General features: G+C 47.0%; 1 protein-coding gene across 6 annotated transcripts in view; it reads right to left on the bottom strand.

Moving 5' to 3' along the window:
* Positions 1-10,330: 10,330 nt before the first annotated feature.
* Positions 10,331-22,279, bottom strand: part of LOC139223488 (mitogen-activated protein kinase kinase kinase kinase 4-like) — a 30,592-nt gene continuing 18,643 nt past the window's right edge. The window contains exons 15-32 of one of the 6 annotated variants that reach the window (XM_070855407.1): positions 21,467-21,940; positions 20,060-20,209; positions 18,918-19,214; positions 18,206-18,306; positions 17,865-18,004; positions 17,540-17,634; positions 16,065-16,243; positions 15,748-15,877; positions 15,035-15,349; positions 13,586-13,703; positions 13,147-13,317; positions 12,864-13,007; positions 12,497-12,631; positions 12,266-12,366; positions 11,998-12,147; positions 11,747-11,906; positions 11,504-11,643; positions 10,331-11,363 (exon numbers count right to left, since the gene is read on the bottom strand). In XM_070855407.1, the coding sequence (XP_070711508.1) occupies positions 11,280-11,363; positions 11,504-11,643; positions 11,747-11,906; positions 11,998-12,147; positions 12,266-12,366; positions 12,497-12,631; positions 12,864-13,007; positions 13,147-13,317; positions 13,586-13,703; positions 15,035-15,349; positions 15,748-15,877; positions 16,065-16,243; positions 17,540-17,634; positions 17,865-18,004; positions 18,206-18,306; positions 18,918-19,214; positions 20,060-20,209; positions 21,467-21,940 (3,084 nt within the window). In that variant the 3' untranslated portion in view covers positions 10,331-11,279. The remainder of the gene's footprint in view (positions 11,364-11,503; positions 11,644-11,746; positions 11,907-11,997; positions 12,148-12,265; positions 12,367-12,496; positions 12,632-12,863; positions 13,008-13,146; positions 13,318-13,585; positions 13,704-15,034; positions 15,350-15,747; positions 15,878-16,064; positions 16,244-17,539; positions 17,635-17,864; positions 18,005-18,205; positions 18,307-18,917; positions 19,215-20,059; positions 20,210-21,466; positions 21,941-22,279) is intronic. The other 5 variants (XM_070855408.1, XM_070855409.1, XM_070855410.1 and 2 more) reach the window with 5 other exon arrangements.

The following is a 22,279-nucleotide window of genomic DNA, read 5'->3' as shown; positions in this document are numbered from 1 at the left end:
TACAAGGATTTAAATTTCACCGTGTTGAATTTCTTTTCAGTGTCTTCAAACACTGATGATGGTTTATTAAACCCTCCGGGGGGGAAATTAGCAGATTCTACAAACGTGAAGTACAGTTAGACCAGTGGTGGAGCAGCAAGGCCTTCTCTCAACTAAACTAAACTCAGAATCACTGACTTACGTTTTAATATTTTCCCATTAATCTTTTTAGATTATTCCTAATAGTCTCTGCTCCTCATTTCATGTGTCGCCCTGAGGCCTTCAGAGTCTAAAGTGCAGGAGCCCCTAGCTTAAAATACTAACTGTTGCTTTAACCAATCAGATTTCGAGCTGGTGACCCCAGGGCCACCTAGCAGGTGTACGATGACGTCAGCGTTTTAACGTCCTCTGATTGGCTGGTCAGAGAGCTTAGCCAAAGCTAGCGATTCTTAGCTGTAGCGACCTGCACGAGCTAAAACTTTATCGTAATTGTAAGTATTAATAGCAGTTTTCTTTAACCCACAGTGGCTGACGGAGGAGAAGATGTTAATTTGGTCGCAGAACAACTTAAAATCCATTTTCAAGGCGGACTTTCCAAGAAAAGCTGGACGTTTTGAGAAAATGCCGCCAACCCCGAAGCTAGCGAGCCTGTCCCAGCCGGGAAAAGGGTTAGTCCGCCACTTTCAGGTCAGTAACTAGGAGCCTCGGCTTACAGGCTCCGAGCAGCACTGTGGATGGTGCTGCTGGTGATTCCTGGTGTTGGAGACTGAACGACTCGGTGTTTGGAGCAGAGTCGGTGTTTGGACCGTTAGTGACGTTGATGACGTAGGTGCGCAGCAGCTGGTGCGCAGGAGACTCGTTGAATGCTTTTAATTGGCCTTAGTGACGTCATTCATCCTCCGCAACATGAGATACCTGTCTGCGGTGCAGCGTCCTGTTAGACTGCCTTTCTGTATAATACTGATGGTTTCTATAGCCGTGGCGTCATAATGATGGTATTCAGAGGTGGTTTGGTTCAGGTAGGACGTCACTGGAGGACCAGGTGTGAAATGCACGGCCCGCCACTGAGTTAGACGTTACCTGAAGCACTTCAACCTGATTGGTTGAGCATCTTAAAACCCAGAAAACAACTCAAACACACGTTATCTGGAGAGAACAGATGATGGAAGGGGAAGTGACTTATAGATGGTGGGTGGGAGGGGGGTATGGGGTGGTGGTGATGGTGGTGGTGGTGGTGGGGGTTGGAGTGGAGCGGAGAGAGTGCGCATTTTATAAAAAAAGGGCTGCCTAGCAACGCGGCTGAGCTACTGTTGCTAAGCTACAGCTGTTGAAAGCATTCTCCCTTCCAAATGCCAAGACAGAGGCTGCAGCGTGCAGTCGGTGACCCACCTCTCACACACACACACACACACACACACACATTACAAAAAGGTCTGGTGTGGGGGAGGGAGGGGCTTAAGTGTGCCTCACTGGCAAACCACCCCGCCACCCAGGAAAACAATAGACCCGCAGGAATGATTAGGATTGGGACCTTGGCTTCAACTGATGTAGGTGCTGATGGTGCCTATGAACACACACACACACACACACACACACTAGCTCACAAAGTGACTCATGCTGCTGAGCAGAGGGGGGGGGGGGGGGGGGGGGGGGGCTTTTGGGAACCTTTTATGTGCACTTTACTCTGACACATCCTCACTATCTATTTGTTTAACTTTCTCCTCGCCTGAGATCATCCAGCGTTAACACAAGCAGAGCATCAATGAGTCTGGTCATGGATGCCAATAGGGCAGATCATCACTATATATTTATTTATTACTACAATAAAAGTACTGAGGCATCAAAGAAAAAAGAAAAGTACAACTGACCTACTTATTAGTACATAAACTCTACTTTTGGTATAAAACTAAAGTAATAAGAAAAGTATTGTTGTGCATTGGTGCCAAAGCTCAGGTGTCGTATCAGCACTGGAAGCAGAAATGTCAAATTACACTCACACATGATGATCAGCAGCAGGAAAGGAACTACAACACATACAATACTGAAGCAGTTTGGGACGAGGCACAACAATGCAGAATGATAAAGAGGTCATTCCTCAGGGTTTGCCGTTCAGCCGACACACACCATCCATCTCATCTTGGGCTGCTACTAAGCCTTATTTTCAGTATCTGTTATTCTGTGGATTATTTTTTATATCCGTTCATTCATCGTTTTGTTTTTATCACAAATTTCCACAGGAGAAATTGTCTTGTTTCGCCTGAACTAAAGATATGAACCACGAAGCAAATAAAACATGAGGGGAAACATCATGGGACGTTGCGGTTTCTCGACCTCATTAGATTTCATCCAGCGTGGACAAACCTGATCAGCATCCTGCTGCTTAACGGCACAAATCTGAGCGACGTGTTTGTCACTACGATGTGCGATCTGATTAATGCAAGTCTTTTCACAGTTTGGATCTTAAGAGTCTTCTAGTGTGGTCTAAGCTCCACAGAATAACGCATTGTGGAGTCCCCACATCATCAGGCCTAGTGTGTTAACGGACTAACAGCCCCATCACACCATCTCCAGACCTCCAAGCTGAGTGGGTGCATCTTTCAAACATCAGCAGGCCGGCTCCCACACACAGCAGCACTGGCGGCTTTGATGGAGGCAGTAATGAATATGTAACACGGTCCTTACAGAGCTTTGTATGTGGGAGCTTTGTGTAAAAGTGTGTGTGCAGCGGGTGAGAGAGGGGGTAAAGGGTCTGGGGTTTGATGGGGGGCATCTGGGAGGGGCTGGAGGGGGTTGTCTGGCGGGGTATCTCTGCATGCCCGACACTGTGCAAAACTTATTGTAAAAAAAAAAAAAAAAAAAAAGGGGGCTGTCCCGCAGAATAATCAGCCGGGGGAATACTGAGTGTGTGTGTTGGTGCATGTAGATGGCGCGCTAGGCTTTCCCCCCGCCAGCAGCAGGGCAACAGATGTCGGCTGAGCGGTACTCGCAACTGGTGTCTCCCCTTCACACACACACACACACACACACACACACACAAGAAATAGAGCGAGAATAAAGACGCAGCGGGACAGACACACACAAAAGGACACACGGTCAGATGTGAAGGTTGCACACACACTCACGCAAACGTCTTTAAGTCGTCTTTAGCTGAAGCTCTATTTGCTTCCTCCGGACTCATGTGACCCAAATAAGTAGAAGCTTCGTTTTGTCACCTCCCCCCAAAATCCTACAACACCGGCCCATCTCTAAACTTGATGGGGGGGGGGGCATCAGGTTTCCTATCAGCACAGATCACAGTGTAGCAGCTGCACACTAAAGCAAAGTTCAGGCAGAGCTGCAAACACCAAGATTTACTGGAACACTGACAGTTAAAGTTCCCACTGGGAACATGACTCAAGCTTACTTTAAATCCAACAGAATCTCGCACTTCGGGTCACATAGGTATTTATGGTAGGCCAGCTTAAAAGTGATCTATGATGCTGCGCCCCTTTACAACCCGGCTGGTTGTAAAGGAGCAACCTGTCATGCAGGTAACACTGCTACAGCTAGGAGCACTTTGCATCATCCCAGAGGCCCTAGTATCAGTAAAACGGGTGGTAAAAATCACAATTGCTTTTTTTAAAAAAGAAAAACAACAGACCAGTAAAGCCACAAAGAGAATTTTTCAATGTAACAGTATACTAAAAAGTGCAATTTCAGAATAAAAGCCAGGTTAAAGGCAGACAGGTGGGACTATCGCACTTACCAGATGCTATGAGATGGATGGCAAACACAGAAAAAAGGGAAGTGTATTAGCTCATTTCCGCAGATTTAAATCCTTGAAAACCAGATTGGAAAACAGGTTGAAACTGAGAAAAGAAACAAAACAAGTCCTAAAGTTCCCACAGCGGCTGCATCCGAGGCCGATGTGTTTGTCTTTGCTGCAGGTAAAGCAGAGCATCCAACTCCAGCCAAACGCCTCCGTCCTCACTGTCTGACTGCCTTCTTCCAGAGCCGTGGCTTTTTTTTTTTTTTTTCCCCTTCCTACAGAGGCAGCCAAGTTGGACAATGAGTGGCAGAACAGATGGACCAACAATGTCTGCCATTCCCTCGTTTAGAGTGGCTGCCTCTCCACCAATCGGAGCAGAGCAGGGCCTTACAATGAGGCGTGGGGACGACGGGAGGAGGAGGAGGAAGAGGAGGAGGAGGAGGAGGGGAGTGGCTGTGGGCAAATGCCTGCAACACCCAGTTTCCCCAAGGCACGCGTACTCAACGTGCACACACACACACACACACTCTCCTCAGTCTAAAAGGGCTTCCCCTGTGTGGCCGATGAATCAACGAGGGGTGGGCGGCTGAACAATAGAGCTACACAATGGGAGGCTGGGGAGGGCAGCTGCAGTGTGAGGGCTGGTGCTATTACGGCCCGGGGCAGCAATGGAGAACACCTGGCTACAGAGCACCACAGTCAATCTCCTCTCTTTGTCTTGGACTAGGGTGGGGGGTGGAGGGGTGGAGGGGCGTCGGCGGCGGTGGTGGTGATGGTGGAGGGGCTTCAAAACTGAAAGAAAAGACCAAGGCTGGCTGAAAGACCAGCGTGGCCTTTAAGAGAGTGCGAGAGGAAAGAGGAGAGTGTGGCTGGGCTGAAAGGGAAAAGGGACAAGTGTTGGGGGGGGGCATCAAAAAGTTTTATGTCCCAATGAGGATGAGGAGGGGACCTGCTCCTCATTGTTGCGGCACACTTAGGGCAGATGACTCGGAAGCACAAATCTTTGCCTTTCTGTCTTTTATGTGATTATGGGGCCCGTGTGCAAATAACACAGCTTGAACGATTTCAGCAAAATAAAGTCGCATCCACGCCGATGTGACATCTTAAGTGACGACAAAAGATATTTGCAGCACTGTCATAAAGATAAAGATATGAAAGTTCCACACTGAAGTCAGCAAATTATGCATTTGGCCACAGGAAAGACGGACCACTCTTCCACTGGACACACTTAACATGGTGCAGCTCTGGGAACGTGGAGTGCAACAAGTGGGAAGCAGTGGAATCAGTTTGGCATCGCTTGCTCAATAAAAGACATCAGACTAATATTTGAGCCGTCTACACGTCGCTCAGGTGTTTGCTCTTTTCTAACAAAAGGAGTCTGGATCCAAGCCAAATGACACGGCTGACTTTCTATGGCTGTCCCCTCCTGAACCAGTCAGTGTCGTAGAGTTCTTGGACACCAGTATGTTTAAAAAAAAGCACATAGTTGGACTGTTGGACTCTTTTTCATGAAAAGGTCGTCATGAAGATGAAGTCTGAGCAACAGGAGCGGGCTTTTGTGCATATTTATAATATAGTTCCGTGGGAAAAAGAATATTTAAGATGTTTATGATGGGATTTTTTAAAGAGGAAACACAAGAAAAAGTCATTTAAAAAGTAATATTGGGTGTATAAGTATAGTAGCTAACAAAAATTTCCAAAATGTATCATCAAGTGTATCATTTCAGTCAAATGTGGACAGATTTTCCATTCATTTAAATCACTGCAAATTAAATTAGGTGAGCAGCTGCTGATTATTTTCATTACTGATTAATCTGCCAATTATTTTGTCCATAAAATGCCACACAGCCCTCGGAGGTGTATTCCAATTGATTCCAACAGTCCAAACCCACTCAGTTTTTTTTTTTTTTTAAATCACACGTGACAAAGAGCACCATCACTTCTTCTGGAGAAGATGAAACCAGCAAATGTGTTTGAATCTTTGCTTGAAAAATGGCTGAAGAACATAAAATACAACACTGAGGCCAACCTCACTGACCCTCCACACCAGAGGACTGCAGGGCAACATGTCTGCCAACAGAAATATTCATTTAGAGAGATAGTGTGAAGTTAGTTTGTCATCACAAGCAGCAAAAAGCAGACCTGCGTGCTGTAGTGTGTTCTCAGTCCACTTCCAAAAAAATAAATGTTCTCTCACAGGGAACAGGGAAACAACCGCCTGATTAAATAAGAATGTGCTGTGAGTCAGCGTGCCGAGTCAGATAAGGGTGATGAGGGGAGATACAGCAGCCGGCCGACAGCTCGGTATCCAAACACACGGACAGAGGAGCTCTGTAGGCCATCTGTCGTACCAAACAGGTGTGTGCTGCTCCCAACAACTGCAGCAGCAACAGGATGATCGTTTTTTTCCCCCCTTTGGAGGCCGAGGACACTCGCGGCACACAAGACAAACAAAAGCCAGAGTTCAATAATGGCAGGAGGGCAATTCTGAGGGGGGGGGGAGACAGCGGAGACGTCGAGGACGGCTCTCTGTGTGCAGAAACAGTCCAAAAACCTGAAGACACTCAGTTTACTATCAATTAAACCAACAAGACTCGGGCTAATACACCTGAAATTGCTTGGAAGATGCAGATTAATAACAATTTCTTTTGATTTTTCAGCATTCGGCCCATCTGGCAGGTTAAAACAACGACTAAACATGATTTGTCTTGGCAACAGAAGGAGACCCTCGGCCCTCGTGACCCGACCTCTGACCCCCTGCTCCTCCACCAAACACTGGAAACAGCAAAAAAAAAAAGAGAAAAACAACAGCCTGTGTAAATTGAGATGGGACATCACGGAAACACTGGCCAGCTCTGCGTGTGTCTGCTGCAGGCACGTGTCACTGAGTTTGTAGTGGGAAAGTGAACAGATGAGGCCTTTGTGGAACACTGGACACTTCTGCAGCTCCAGCAGCAGTCAGGCCTTCAGTGGGACTTTCTGTCTCTGCAGCCGAGAACGCTGATGGTCATAAGACAGATCCTCTGCATATATAAGAGAGGCTGTTGGACTTGTTTCAACCATTCACACTGCAAAAGGACCCTCAGCAGGGTGAGACAAAAGTGATATGAGGAGCCAGTCTCCATTTGAAGAGCGCCCAAAGATGGCCAGGAGTTACAGGAGGGGATGAAATGAAAGACAGCTGCTGGGGCTCATCCTTGTCCCCCCCCACCCCTCAACCCTCCCCTGCCCTTTAAAAGCTGTGAACCCCAGCCTGGGCTCTGATCCTCAGGGAGCCACCACCAACCATAGTGCAGCAGCTGTCAGAGGGAGCACAGACAGGTGGAGGAAAAGACATGAAACCACCACAGAACTAGTGGAAGCTTGTGTTTTGCTCAGGCCTCCTTCACTCCACCCCCCTCTTGCTTTAAAAACACTCCCCAGATGATGAAAAACACAGGAGCATCCCTTTAAAAGCAAGCTGGAGGAGCTACAACCTACAGAAACTATATTATGGATGTTGGGGAGCGCGCAGGGGCGTGCACGGTCACTGCAAACCAACACCGTCACGACCTCCCTGCAGCTTTCACCCGCGCCAACCTGCGGCTCCTCCGTCCGCCGAGGCCGCTCGGGCAGCGCCGTGCGCGGGTACTCACCTGGTCAGGGCCGCCGCTGGAGCCGCAGAGGTTTGCGTTGTGGTAAAACCAGCAAATGTTCCCATCACATACTGGCGACGCAAAACATCCGGCTGGAAATGCAGCGTGACCCAGCCAAACCGTCGCCAAGCTCGCGAGAGTAAGGAGGCGACTTCCGCTTCTGCTGGTGTTTCAAAATAAAAGGGCGTGGTTTGATTACGCGTCGAAGCGTTTTAAAGGGGAACAGATGCGGCATGTGATTATTAGAGTATATACTTGTAAGTTTTCAACACCACGTAGCTATTTTTGGTTCGCCATGGGGTCGAAATTCAGTGTAAAAAACGTCGTTTTCCGTTCCGGAAGCTGTATTCACATTGACTTTAAGACCTTAAGTTCTCTCCTGCAACACATTTACTACTCAACACTTTCCCGTAATCCTCCAGCAAAACTAAAGATAATATCTTTAACCCATATTTTACACTCGGCGCAAACAGGAAGCCATAATGTGAAATATTAAAGTGAGTTTTACTAAATTAGGATGTGATGTGGGGGCCGTGAAGTGCACAATGCCGCCACCTTGTGGCGATAATAGATAACTACGTGCTTTTTGTGCTGCGTTTACGGACACTGGATTGGACATATTCACTTTTAATTAGTGGTGGAAGAGGTACTTTTTATTGGGTAAAAGTAGAAATACCACAGTCTACCACAGTACACAAGCAGTATCCCTAAGTAGATTATATACTTATTTCATTGCATTATTTTTATCACTAACAAATACATGTAAGAGCTGGTCGATTTGGAATATTGTATAGAGAAATAGCCCGAGGTTGTACTTTAGTTCAGTACTTGAATAAATACTTTCCACCACTGCCTAAGGAAAAGCGTTAAGACTGTTGGGAGAGGATTACCATTCAAACTAAGTGGTGTTCTTATTAAGAAACTTAACATGACTATATGATTTTCACCTTTATAAAAAAGAAATAAAGGGATATTTTTGTCCAAATAAGAATATTATTTTATATTTTTATAGTCCTTTGAAGTGGAAACGTTTTGCTTTATGATTTAAAGGCTCTGTTTGAGATGGAAATGACTGATTCACATGTATATTTTTGGGAATAATTATTTATATGCTTGACCAACCTGCCATTTACTTCCTTTTAATTACTATATTTCTTTTTTTGCCCAGAATATCTGGCTTCCAGATGTTTTTACTCGCTTATGCAACTGCCAAAGATTTGCAAACTTAATAAAATACATTGTAATTTCTTCTAACACTGGTGTGATAACATTAACACCAGGAATATCTATGGCTCTGACACTTGAACTCATCATATTTTGTTGAAACAAAGCTATGAAGAAGAGAATGACACCACACTGTAAATTACTTCTGATTTTATTCAATGGAAAAAAAGACCTTCAGGAAAATACAGTAATTCCCATAGTACACACAGAGAGGACATAAATTAGAGAGGCATGGCAGAGACGTTTGAGGGGTGGGGGGGGCATGTCACCTGGCACCTGGGTGGTAGAAAACATGACACACACAGCCAGGGGCACACTGTGCACTATGCAGGATGTAGAGGAATCAGTGAAATCACACTCTAGACTTGTGTAAATTCATAACGTGAGCAAAAGTTGATTATTCCTGTACACAAACGTCTAAATGATAGTACAAAAAGGGAATAATACAAAATACAAAAACAGGGAAAAACTGCCCTCAAAATAAACCATAAATATTCATATTGATGCACATTGGTTTAACAAAACAATTGCTTCTGTAAACATTTCAACATAAGGTGTGCATTACAATTTAAAAACCACTGCAGTCGCATACTTATCTGAAGGGTTACATAATAAAAATTGCGGAAACAAGACTAAAAACTAAGTCAGAGTTAAAAATATGCCACTTAGTTCACGCCGTCTGAAGTGGTTTTGTAACACTGCTATTAGAACGTGTGACTTTTTGCCTTCCTCGCTTTTCACAGATGATCAGACAGCGAACGCATCTCATTCCCCGTGTTCTGCAGCTCTCTGCACGTTGGACAGTGAAGGCACCGTCCTAACTGAGAGCAGGATCCAAGAGTTTAGCGCGTTTTTCCTCATTCGTAAGCAGGCGCAGCCACAGGATGGGTTCTACTTCTTAACAGTGGAATGAGACTAAAATGAGGTGACAAGTCTCGCCTTGTCATTTGGGGTTTAGCGCACAAGAAAGGAAGAAATTAAGAAAATTGAATTCTGGGTAGGAATAATGATCCAGTTAAAGTTTGTCTCTTCCATCCAGAGGGGACTGAGTGAACAAACTAACAGCCTAAAGTGGCAAGAAAAACAGAGGTCCAAAATCAAATCATGGCTGGTTCAGACTCAAGTGTTCCTACAGTACGCAAAATCTTAACAGTTTGAATCAGCTGGAGACCCATTTAGCCAAACATTAAGCTACGGTCTCCTTCAAAACGTGGATTTGAATGATCGTGCATGTGAAACGTGGTAACCAACGGAGCGCCTGTGCAGACGGAGGACAATCAGCTGACCCTCATGTCCTCCCCCTTTTGTGGAGTGTGATGTTCAAAGCTTCTTCTCAGCCCTCTAACACGAACGCCTTCATTCCCTTTCTGTCACTTCTGCCCGCTGGCCTCCATGCTACCTTAATGGCCACCTGCTAATTCTGCATGTCTAATTCACAGTTTATCCTAGCCCTACTTAGGATTGATGTTAAAGGAAAAATCCACCTGGAAAAAAAAAAGAAACTTTTGGTAATGCATCTCACATTTATGGGTTTATTTGTGGTTTGTTGCTGGGTTGTTGTTGTTTTTTTATATTTCCAGTAGAATAACAGAATCTGGAGCCAGTGACCGTGTGGAAATGAGCAAATGAAACAGACAAAGCAGATTCAGGAAAAGCCTGTAGAGCAGAGAAGAACTTCACCACCCTAAAAAAAAAAGATTTATGATAAATTGGGTGGATTTTTCCTTTAAAAGTCATCTATGGGTGCATTCTTAGGCTTTATTTATGTGCAGCAAGTCACATACAAAATATACAGTGTATGAAAAACTGGGGCTAATCGTGTCAATAACACCAAAGCAACATGCTGTCATAAACAGGGCTACTTCTGTCCGACATAACCTACAGTACGTGAGGCAATGTGGTAAAAGTGGAGAAAGTGTCTGTAAAACCTGGAGAGAGTCTGAAGCCCAAAAGGTTGATGTAGTTAGTATGTACACACTGATATCCAGTACCCTGTATTTAATGGATATACCAAGAAGGTCCCTTAAAATATCTTCACTTTAAGGAGGAGAAGGCAAAAAAGTGAAGACACAGAGGCAGATTTACATGTCAAGCGTTGTTTATGGGAGGAAAACCGGCTGTGAACTAGTGTTGAGTGACAGCTTGACGTGGAAATCTACCGTGGTGGGAACAGGAGTTTATTAGACCTGAACGGGACCTGGACTAAACACAGCTACGGGCGGCTACACTGGAGGCGCGGTACAGTACTCCAGCGTTCAGAGTCCCGCGGTCCCTTCGGTCGCTCACATGCTCAGTGTTTCCTCCCGTCACACACGTACACGATGCAAAGTTCTACTATGACACATAAAGATTTACCATCAACAGGCAACAGATCCCGTTGTCCTGCAGAGGAAGAGGAGGAGGGGATCGGCTCAAAGGTTGGGTGGGCGGGCAGCGGGGCTGGGGTGATGAAGGAGAGGGGGGGAGGCTCTGTTGTCGTAATATAGTCGTAACAGTGGACAGTGACAATGAGCTTCTTTTCATGATTACAGTCCAATCCATTGTTTGCTTGCCCGAGCAGGCGAGAGGAAGCTGTTCCCCCCAGCTCAGGCTCAGGGCTGTTCTTCATCGTCGTTGGTCATAGTCACAATCGTCATCTGTTGGTCGCTGCTTTCGGTGCGGTCGTCGTGTCGGCTGGCGTGTCGGGGCGGCGACTACCAGCTCATTAGGGAAGTGCGTCCCAGGGTCATAAAATACACCTGGCTGGCACCGCCGGGACGCACGGAGGCGAAGAAGACCTGGCGGACGGGACAGAGGCACAAATGCATGAGCTAAATGGTGCCTGGTGGCAGATCCGGCAGACTGTGAAGCATTTTGAATTGAATATGATGCCGTTTCCTGTATTTAGACAGCCAGACTGACTGAGTTATGTCCTCACCTTGTCATTCCTCTCACAAAGGAACTTGAGTCTCTGCGCTCTCTTGTGCATGAAGACGCCGTCCAGGTGGCCCGTCTCCACTGAGCGGATCTCTATGGCCTTCTCACCCCAGCCCATGATCTGGTTTGACCTAATGTAGGCTGCTCAGACACACATAACAGAAGGGTTAAGAGAAGAAACAGTCAAAAGAAGCACCACAGACTTCCTATCCAGCAGTTCTTTTTCCCTAATGGCTCCACGTACCCACTGAAGTTGGCATTTCTCCCCACTGCAGCACCACGTCCTTGGTGATGCGCCCATAGGTGTTGACATAGACGCCCTCATCCTCATAACACACCAGCAGCTCGATCCCGTCAGTGTTGGGCAGGATGATGATGGCGTGGCACTGAATGCTGGTCTGGATCTGAGGGGGGAAAAAGGGAGGACGCGTTAAGGCGGTGAAAGAGCGTGAAAGACAAAGTGTGAGATAACGCCGCCTCTTTCGGAGTGCGTACATGTGTGGGCAGGTAGATGTCGTAGACGGCGCCGGAGTCCACATCCACAGCGTGGAAGCCTGAGCAGGAGCCGTAGATGACCTTTAACCTCTGACCTTCCTCCACCGTCAGGTCAACCAGCAGAGGCCTGTGCACCAGGTCACCAAAAGACTAAAGAGAAGCACGAGGTTAGTCGGGTCAGCTTACACAGAAGTACATCTAAAACATCAATCTTCAGCAGGTGTAATCCATCATTACAGATCCAGATGCATCCTGGGAACGTGCTTACCTTAAAGGCCATGAATTTGTGGTAGGGTTTGGGTGCCCAGGCGTAAACCTCCACAGCATTCTTCAAGGCCAGCACCAAGAATTTAATCCTCTCGTACTTCACTGGAAGGAAAAGGAGCGACAGCATTGCTTAAAAGTAGAGTTCATGGACAAATCTTGGGAAACTTTCACCCTCTCTCTGTGGGCATTGTTCATGTGGCGTTCGGGAGTCTGAATCGACTGGGAGACGTACCGACTTTGTAGTGGACGCAGCCCTCCAGGTCGCCCACGTTGACCCAACCCTGCTTCTTCTCCACCTCAGGGTCGTTGTGCAAAATCTTGTTTCTCAGCCACGACAGGTAATACACTCGCAGCTTGTTCTTTTTACCTGCGGGAGTTTGATCGACAGGAAGTAGCGAGACAGAGGGGAGGACAATCTCGTGAACATTCCCTTTGAAGTCAGTTTTAAAAGTTAAGAAAATAAGAGATGCATCTAAGAAGTCAAAGCAACCCACCCACCTATCCCTCCAAACCTTCATCTCCACTCCTAAATGGTTGAAAATGAAACGCTATAAAAGCTATATTTGCTAAGTAGGCACAGACGGGGGCCCGTTCTGTACCTGAAATGGTGACCAGGACGTTGAGTCCCTCCAGGACATCCATCTGCTGAATGCGTCTTCTGTTGATCAGGGGGTAGACCTTCCCCTGACCACTCCGGTCCAGCAGCATCAGACCGCTCTCTGTCCCCACCAGCAGGTTCACTCCTAGAGCAGTCGCAGGCAAACAGACACCAGACAGCTGTGCTTAGTGGAGCTCTGATGGATACCAGGGTGGAGTGACAATCAGCCCCAACAGTGACTGCATGTAGCGCACTGCTGTATCACATCTTTCAGAAGAACTCACCCCACAGTGCAGCACACAGGATCTCAGAGTTGAACCTCTTCTTGTACTTGCGAATCTCTGGCGTGTCGCTCGGCGGGCGCGTGTTCACTGGGTTGACGTTGACCACGGAGCCTTTACGGGACGGGTCGGACCTCAGTGGGTCCGCCAGCCGTCCGTCCTGCCCAAATCCTGCTGGAGGAGAGTGGGGGGGGCACACAGAGGTCAGGCTGGGTGCTACATGTCATTAAATTATTACCGATTTTATCACTGTGCACTTTACAACTTGGCTCAAATGTTTCAACATCATTTCATTATCAGTGCTGGACAAAATATGTGAGGGAGAAACCGCTGCTTTAAATATACTCCCTCCACAGAAAATATGCATCTTTCTGTCACTGGGGAACCGAAACAGGCTGTGTTCAACAGCTTTTAATTACCGAGCTGGCCGTCGTTGACCTACCCATGTTGTTGAGGGAGCTGCCGCTGGATGGAGAGATCTGGAGAAGACGAGGGTCGATGAAGGGAGTGAAGGAGGAGGAAGACTTGTGTTTGGACATGGAGTTGCTTTCCGACTGGGACTGACAGAGATGTAAGACAATTAGAAAAGGCTCAATTTGCACTTAATCTGCGCAAGAAAACTGGATTTAATGATAATCATTGTGAAGCAACTTTAAGATGGAGTGAGGAGAAAATGCAACAGACAGCAAACAGCAGGTGTAATATTTTTTACACTGTTATTTATAAATCGTTAACAGGCCCCTTCAGTTTTGAACCTATGAGTTACAGTTCTACCTCTGGGGGCTCATAAAAACAGCATTCAGCTTAACTGTGTTCAATCGAACGACATTTTATGGCACAAACATCTGGGAATACACGGCGATTCAAGTCTATAACAAATCAAATGAAAAAGGACGACGTGCAGTCATGTTAGTTGTCGTGAAGCGAAAGAGGCCAGGAATGTTAGAGAGGAAAAACAACACGTGTGACAGATGAGTTGAGCAAAATGAGAAATGATCCAAACACTGGCTGCTGTGAAGTGTTAGAGGGGAAAGCTGTTCTCAATAAAGCGCAGAGGAAGATTGTGATTCCACCACCCAAGATGCGTGTTGTTTGCAACGCAGTTTTGCGTCACACCACAGAGGAGGCAATGATCTCGAATAATAATAATCAAAACTAAATTTGATTTCTTCTCTTTATGTAGGTCATGCGTGCTTGAAGACCTGCAGCAAAAAAAATTATCCTGTTTGCCTCCTACCATCACACCCAGCATGCCATCACCCAACACCGCTAAGACTACTCAGAGTGGTTCTAGTAGGATGTGCTGCTAAGAGATGCCTGATTGTATTTCACCCCAAGAAGCTCCAGCTTAGTTCCCTCCATGCCTTGTTCTACCACCAGGAGGCGCCAGTGTTAGCAGCGACACAGTGCGGTGCGGTGCAGTGAGTTTGCAGGAGGGGAAGGTGGTTGCAGCAGCTCAGGTGTCAGCCAAGCCAGAGGAGGGCAGAGGAGAGCCAGAGTGAAGCGAAGAGGACACAGAGGGGGCAGGACAGGGCACAGGGAGGCTCCGGCAAACAATCAGGGACCGGATGGCGGGTGTGTGCAGGCTTAGACATGGAGGTGTGTTTGCTGCAGTGGTAAATATTACCCAGTCCTGCTTCAAGTGAGTAGCATTTGCAAATAATTTATTTTACCTAGCTTCACGTCCAGGGGGAAGATAGCAATGAGAGTGACAGTCCACCAGAACTCATCTGGTCTTGAAGCAGGATTATTTTTTACCATCCTGGACACGAGCTAGATAAAACAAACAACTGCGACTGCTCCAAATGTTCTTACTGCACGTCTAAGCCTGCACATCCTGCACAACAGGCCATCCACGGCTGTTTGCCTCTGTGATGTGAAGGTGACATACCTCTATGGCAGTGAGCTTGTCCAAGGGGTTCTGTGGGGACATGGCAGGACTGGCATGGCTAGATGATGAGGGGAAGGTGGAAGAGGAGGAGGAGGAGGAGGAGGAGGAGGAGGAGGAAGGGATGGTTGTGGAAGAGGAGGGGGAGTGATGGCTCTGCTGGATAAGGTCTGGTAGGTGGTGTATGCGGCCGGCAAAGCCATTTTTCTCTGGGAGGCCTTGGCTGGGGGGTTGGGGCTGGCCGTGGCCGTGACCAGGGCCAGCCAAGGAAGAGGAGGAGGATGAGAGACTGACCAACCGCTTTATGTCAACGGTGCTCTGGAAGCAAGAACAGGCACACTTGGGCTCGAGCAAGCAGGTGGAGAGAAGGAGGAAATGCATGTTTGGCTGCTAGTCTGCTGCTTCGTACCATGATTTACTCATTTACAGGACCTTCTCATCCCAACATCATACACGAGACATTCTTTAAGTTAATCTTTGGACACCACCACTGCTTTGCATGTCGTGTACATGTAAATTGTGAAGCAGCAAATCTACAATGACTGAACATTTTAAACAAACATAAAAAGAAACGGTGGAGAATGAGTGGGTCAACACAAAAAAAAATGAAAATGGCATTTTCAACTATATTCAGGCAGATGATGCCTTAAGAACTTGTCTTGGTGTTAAGCTAAGGCGTTGGCAGTCCCGTGAGACCTCCCGTCTCCTGCTCTTACCTGTCTGATGACCAGCGTGCCATCCTTGGAGGGCGTAATGGCCTGGTCGCTCTCCGAGTCTTCAACCAGCATAGTTTTGGCCGACTCCGTCTCCCCGTTACTCAGCCTCCTGTAGAAGCCATGGGAATATCTGATGTCCGTAACCAGACCAGTGTTAACAGTCATGCAGAAAAGCCATGCAACACTGATGAGTCTCACAATCTCTTAGGTTTTAACTTTGAATGTGAAATGTGAAGTCATTTCTTACTAAGACAGATGAATGCAACAAACAGTGGGGACTGAAACCACACTGACAACACCATCACAGTTCTACCTACCCAGCCCTGGAGTCCTCCGCTCCTGAGGTGGACTCTTCTCCCGCCTCCTGGTCCACCTCCTCGTCGTCCTCCTCGTCGGTGGTGCCTGACTCCTCACTTGAGGAGGAGTAGTCGGTAACCTTGTGGTGAGGCCTCACATCGTCCACCGCACGCAGCTCCTTGGCTAGAGCGGTCAGATCCTAAAGGGATCAATAAGGAAGTCTTATTGTCTGATAGTTATGCACCAACCAAACCAAATCAGCCTGATGCTGCTCATGTGGGGATTCTTGAATCCTTAATTTTGAATTCTTTAATTCTAATCTAAGAGTTTGGTCTAGACCTGCTGATTATGAAAAGTGTCTTGAGATAACATTTGCTATGAATTGGCGCTATATAAATAAAGATTGATTGATTGATTTGGCCACCAATCACGTGCTATAAGCATGTGCCCTTTATATATACTTATATATACTTATATATACTCAACTTTTCTAGACAATCTGAAAGGAGCCTTGAAGTCATCCCTCTTTACTTTTTTCTCTCAGGTGTTTTTTCGCATCTAATTTTTAGCCCAGCAGTGCGACCTGTGCTCAAGTCGGTGCGTTTCAAACGCTACAGTTGAGCAACTTGGCACTTTGCTCAAGTAACAGAGGACAGAGAAAAGAGTTTAAAACCTTGTTAGATCTGAGTTAAGATCCCAGACAGTTTTAGGCTCAATGTTTGAAAAATCAAGTGATCAGATCATAGTTGTTTTCTTTGTTTCTAATTCCTAGATTAGTGTTGTATTCTCCAGACCTTCACTTGTTCTGCCTTGCAGACTCTTAATAATGCAGTTTTGTAAGGTCAGGGATGAGCAAGAAAAGGAGGAGGGATACTTCCCTGACGTGCTCAACAAAGCAAATGGGCCACAGTTTATCCAGCAACAAGGCTTGGTGAGATTAGGAGCAATTCTGGTGAGTACAAGGAAACAGGAGGTGCGTGTTTGCATTCAAATGTGGTCGCATTCAAATTCAGGCTCAGGAAGTTGCTGCAGAGGGTTAAACCCTGCTAGTGCTGTGAGTGTGTTGTCGCTGAGAAAGCAATAAAGTGCGAAAGAAGTGTGCAGGCACGGGGGAAAGATGCCAGCAAGAGGCAGTCACACATCACAGGCAGAAATGACAGTAGCCAATGGCAGAACTAAAAAGAATCATTGTTTTAATCCTCAAGAAGGAGGAACAGTTAAATCACAAACTGTTATCATATAATGCAATGAGTGGGGCGATGGTGCAAGCATAGCATAGGTGTGATTATGTAATCTCATTTAATAGGCTTACCGTATCACCCTAAGGGGTTCCCCAACATTCACGAACCATTGGATTCATGAGAAGTTGCACACAGCAGGTGGTTGAATAATGAGAGTGGCAGAAAATAGCGAAAAACACAAGTAGAAAAAAAACAGTTTTCACCTATTCAGCTTCAAACAAGTTTAACAAGCTCTTTAGGAGGAGTGCACTTACAGCTGGTCGAGTTGGCCGCGCAAGGTTCTTTTCATCTTGTTTTTTGGGAACATTTTCGGGCCGCTGGAGAGGCGATCCTTCAGATTTGGAGGAAGCTTTGAGGGAACAAAAGCAAGTAGCCTCAGTGAGGGGAAACAGAAATGGGCAAAGAGAGCTGGCTCTGAAATGATCTTCAATTGCCTGTGCATAAACAGCAGAACACGTACTGGAGCTCGAGCAGATAGCACGGCGTACTAATGATCCAAGAATTGTGTTATTATAGCATTAATGATAATGCACTAATGAGCTGTTAGCTGAGTTAGTGAAACGTAGCTGAGTCCAGTACCAGGGGACTCACAGCGTGGCCTGAAGCGGTCACCGGGGCTGGCCTGGGAGCTGGAGTTGGAGGAGCCGGAGGAGCTGCCGCTGCCTGGCCGGGGCTGCAGCTTCTCCACTCGGTCCCACAGCGGGCGCTGCTCCACATTACTGTCACAGAGAATAATGTCACATAACAATTTTACATTTTCAGCCTAACCACTTTGGTTTTAATCCTGCCAGCCTGCATCACCACTGGCAACAGTAGTAATGTAGCTGTAATACTTTGAATTATGTTGTTTTCAAATTTGTGAGGCAGTTGCAGTGGGACAAACAAAAAATCCTTTCAGATTCTAATGTCTCTTAACTTACCTGCCAGCGTTTCTCTGTCCTCCCTGGTTGCTAGGCTGTGACGGCAGAGGGGACTCACGGCGTGACAGCACTGGAGACCTGGATGTTGTCCTTACTGGCACCTGGAGGAAACAGATTGAAGGGTCCTCACACAGTGGCAGGTATGTGTGCGCTAGATGTTCCCTTTAAACTGACACCAACAAATTAATATCTTCCAAAATCAATATCTACCAAACTGAAAAATTAACAGCGTCAGCAGCGTTCACTGTGTCACCGAATGCCAGCGTAAACGATCTGAACAAATCCAAACCCATCAGTGAAATACAATGCGGAAGTATCTCTTAGTCCACAGTGATTGAGGACTTAGGGAAATATGGTCCTCTCAGGGATGGCAGACATCAGCACCCCTACCGAACAATGAGAACGGGCTGAGTTCAGAGGAATGTGTTGTTCAGTGGTATCACGTTGGCCGGCTGTTGAATAAGTTGAAAATTCTACCTCCTAAAGTCATTTGTGGGTCCAGAAGAACAGTTTCTTAGTTTAACTTTAATGTGACATCTAAATGTAGCTCACATCAGAGTTCAATGACATGAGAGTGAACACAGACGCAGACAGACAGGGCGTGGCTGAGCAGCATGATAAGTGAAAGGTGACTGGCACGAGAAGTCAGTGAGGGGGTGGAAAGACGAGGTCAGGACAGGAAGGGGGGAGGGGACCCTCATCAGCTCCTTACCTTGGGAGGTACCTCCTCGCTGCTGGCCTGATGTTCAGCCCTAGTATGGGCCTGAGGGTGGTGGAGGGGAGGTTGGGGCTGGGGGTCAGTGCGTGCGGGCGATGGGTGGTGGTGGTGATGGTGGGGGTCCTGGGAACGCAGGTGGAGTTGTGCAAAGCTAGAGGCCACGCCGGCGGGCTCGCTGAAGGACTGGGAGCGAGACACCACGGGCGGAGGAGGAGGAGGAGGAGGAGGAGGAGGAGGAGAGGGGGCGGCGCTGTTGCTGCTTTTTAGAGCGGCCAGGTGGGACCACTGGACCTTTTGGGGAGTGAAGGAAGGGGGAAGGACAAGAGGGAGAAGAGCAGGAGGGGGAGGAGGAGGAGGAGGAGGAGGAAGGAGGGGGGGGGGTGAAACAAGCAGACAACACAGTGAGACATGAGGGAAGATGTGTGTGGCTTTTCACATACATGTGCTCAGATTTATACACATGCATACAGCAGACAAAGCACAACACGACACGATGAGGTGGTCACTCTGATTCATTGGGCTTCAGATTGATGTAAATGCTTGAAGGAATAGATCAACATGCGAGCAGCTCATCTCTCATGTCGGTGCATATGAGGCTAAAACCACAACTTGTCGTTTTCACACTGATTTTGAATGACAAAATATTATTTGGTAATTAGTGAGTTTTAAAAAGCCATAAGTTATTTAAGTTGTACTCATGAGTTAGGATTTTAGTGGCATACCATGATCTTTATATGATTTATGGGTCTCTTCTTGGATTGTTCAGTGATGGAGAATTTAAACCCAGCTGCAGCCACTTCCCTGGTGTGGAATAGTGGTTAAAACCTAATGCTACCCCCCTGGGGATACAATATGAATGGGGCACATCTCACACGTGTGTTTATGTACACAAACAAGACCAAATAATAGGCCTGAGATTACTGGCTGAAATGCTACACCGCCACATGTTTCCACACAGAAGGCAGATTTGATTCTGGGTCCCACAGTTGATGAGTCTTCATATTCACTTCACTGCCCCAAAACTGACCCTGCTGTTGCTTTGCTGTTGGACAAAACCATGTGAGTGCACAACTCCAGCAGTGAGGGAGGAGGAGAGCGCCAGGAGAAAGAGGAAAGAGGGAGGAGGGAGGAGTTACCTGAGGCTCCATCGGCCGGTGCATGGCGGAGGCCTCAGAGGAGCCACCGTTGGAATATGGTTCAGAGGAGCGGGGAGGCAGAGGGGGCTGCTTGGGAGGAGGGGCAGTCTGAGGGGAGCCCTGAATGTTCTTACGGTACCGCTCATCGGCCTGGGATGTGGAAATCATACGGGACAAAGATGGAATGAGGATCGTGGGAAATATTTCAATGACACAAATAAAATAGATGAAAATCAAGAAGACGGGAACCACCTCTACATTTTGAGTTGACAGTAGCATGTTCAGGGACATTTACTGTTCAGTGGCTTTGGCACTGATTTAAAGTTGGAAATAGCTGATTTCTTTTCTGAATACCAACAGTTCCCATTTTCTTGTTTTTTCCTAATATTGTTGTCCCTTAGGAGTCGTCCGTCACACTTAAACTTTCATATATGACAGGCAAAGATCATCAATAAAGACATTTGGTGACAATGACATTAATCATGCTTGAAGCCCAGTCGAGGCAGCCGCACAGACACAGGTTTGTGTGAACAGACAGAGGTGGAGACGGGACTCTTTCAAACAAATACATCCTTGAAAACACATTTGACTCATACATGGTGGGAAAGATCATTGTTAATGACACGAAACAGCTCCGCTGGCAGGAGACACTGCTTGGGTGTCCTGCATGTTAGTCTGGGCCTCAGCCATACGCATGCAATGGCCCAATCCACACACAGTGAGTCAGAGCAGCCATATTGAAGAATAATCACAGGTCGGCCATCCAAGATCAAGAGAAATTCCTGACACTTGTGATTTGGTATTGGTCTGAGGAGTAAAATCTCTGATGAGACAGGACTCTAAGGTCAGTAATCAAAAGAGAATGATTATGGACCTAAAAACAGCAACAGCCTAAAAGATGCTCATGTAAACAAGAAATAAATCATAAAAAAATAAAGGTAATTAAAATGGGGCCCTTTCTCCCACACCAACAAATAAATTATTTCTCTTTCTCTTGCTGCGCCTGCTTGCAGAAGAAATTAGGATGAAAATCTTAAATATCCAAATGGTTATAGTTGTCAAAGAGACAATCAACAGTGGAAGGGAGAGCGAGTGCCAAGAGAGAGTGGAGGAGAACAGCTCGGTTTTATTCAGGCCATAAAAAGACTGGTTGCTGGTAGTGGTGAGTCTGCGGGTTTCCATTCTTCACCATACCCCCCGCATGTTTCATTCAAAGGATCTGGCTGACAGGGCCTGCGTTGAAACAAATGAGCTACTGCTCTGGAATAACGTCCAAAACATAAACACCAAATGACTCGCTGCTCGTGCCACCTCTGCTATCATGGTCACTGAGGCTGTGCGCAGACAAGCAAGAAGAAACTGGAAAGAGCAGGCAGCGGCGTAGGCAGAGCCAAGGAGGAGGTTCACCTCTCTGACAGGCTGAGGAGGATGACTGACAGGCTCTGCAGGCCTATCCGGCTCCAAATTCTCTGCCTGGGGAGGTTCAGAGTCAGTGGGGGTTTCAGTCTGAGGGGGGCTGGGGCTGGGGGAGTTTGAGAGCTGGCTGGGACAAGTCTCATCAGTCTTCTCTGGCACTGCTGCCTGGGATTTAACGCTATCCAAGGGGATTGTCTGAAGGGCTCTGGAGGACTCATAAGCGCCTTTTGCTATAAAAGCTGCACTGTCAAGGACCTGAGCCTGAGGGGCTGTGGGGAGGGCTCTGTCAGGGGGCAGGGTGGAGGTCTGTGGAGGTTTGCTATGGTCTGGAAGGAGTTTGGTCTTGTCGCCAGGCTGCTGTTTGGATTCGTGCTGGAGCGACAGCAGGTAGGCCTGCTCCTGCTGCAGGCGCTTATGGAGTCGCTCGGCCTTGCGCTGCTCCTCAAGCTCCCGCCACTTGAACTCCTATTGCAGAGTGTGGGGTTGATTCAAGGGGGTGAGAAGAGACAGGAGAGCTGGCAGCCTGCCTCGGCCTGACAAACTTAGGCTGACTAAAACTCAGTGCCATCTTTCCCCGAAACACATCCACACAGATAGACCTTTTTCAGGAATTGTCACTGCATTCGGCTGTTTCACACACACAGTATGATATGACATTTTTTTATTGTATCTGTATTTTGACTCGGCGCTAACTTGTGCTGTGTAGTTTGTTATGCAAGAACATACATTTTTAATCTGTATCACAAGGTTAATACATGGTACAGACTATAATACAATATAAAAATCCAAAAAGAGTTTGAAGTT

This window comes from Pempheris klunzingeri, chromosome 24, assembly GCF_042242105.1.
Source record: "Pempheris klunzingeri isolate RE-2024b chromosome 24, fPemKlu1.hap1, whole genome shotgun sequence".
In the NCBI taxonomy this organism is placed as follows: Eukaryota; Metazoa; Chordata; class Actinopteri; order Acropomatiformes; family Pempheridae; genus Pempheris; species Pempheris klunzingeri.
This window is presented reverse-complemented; position numbering and strand designations above follow the sequence as displayed.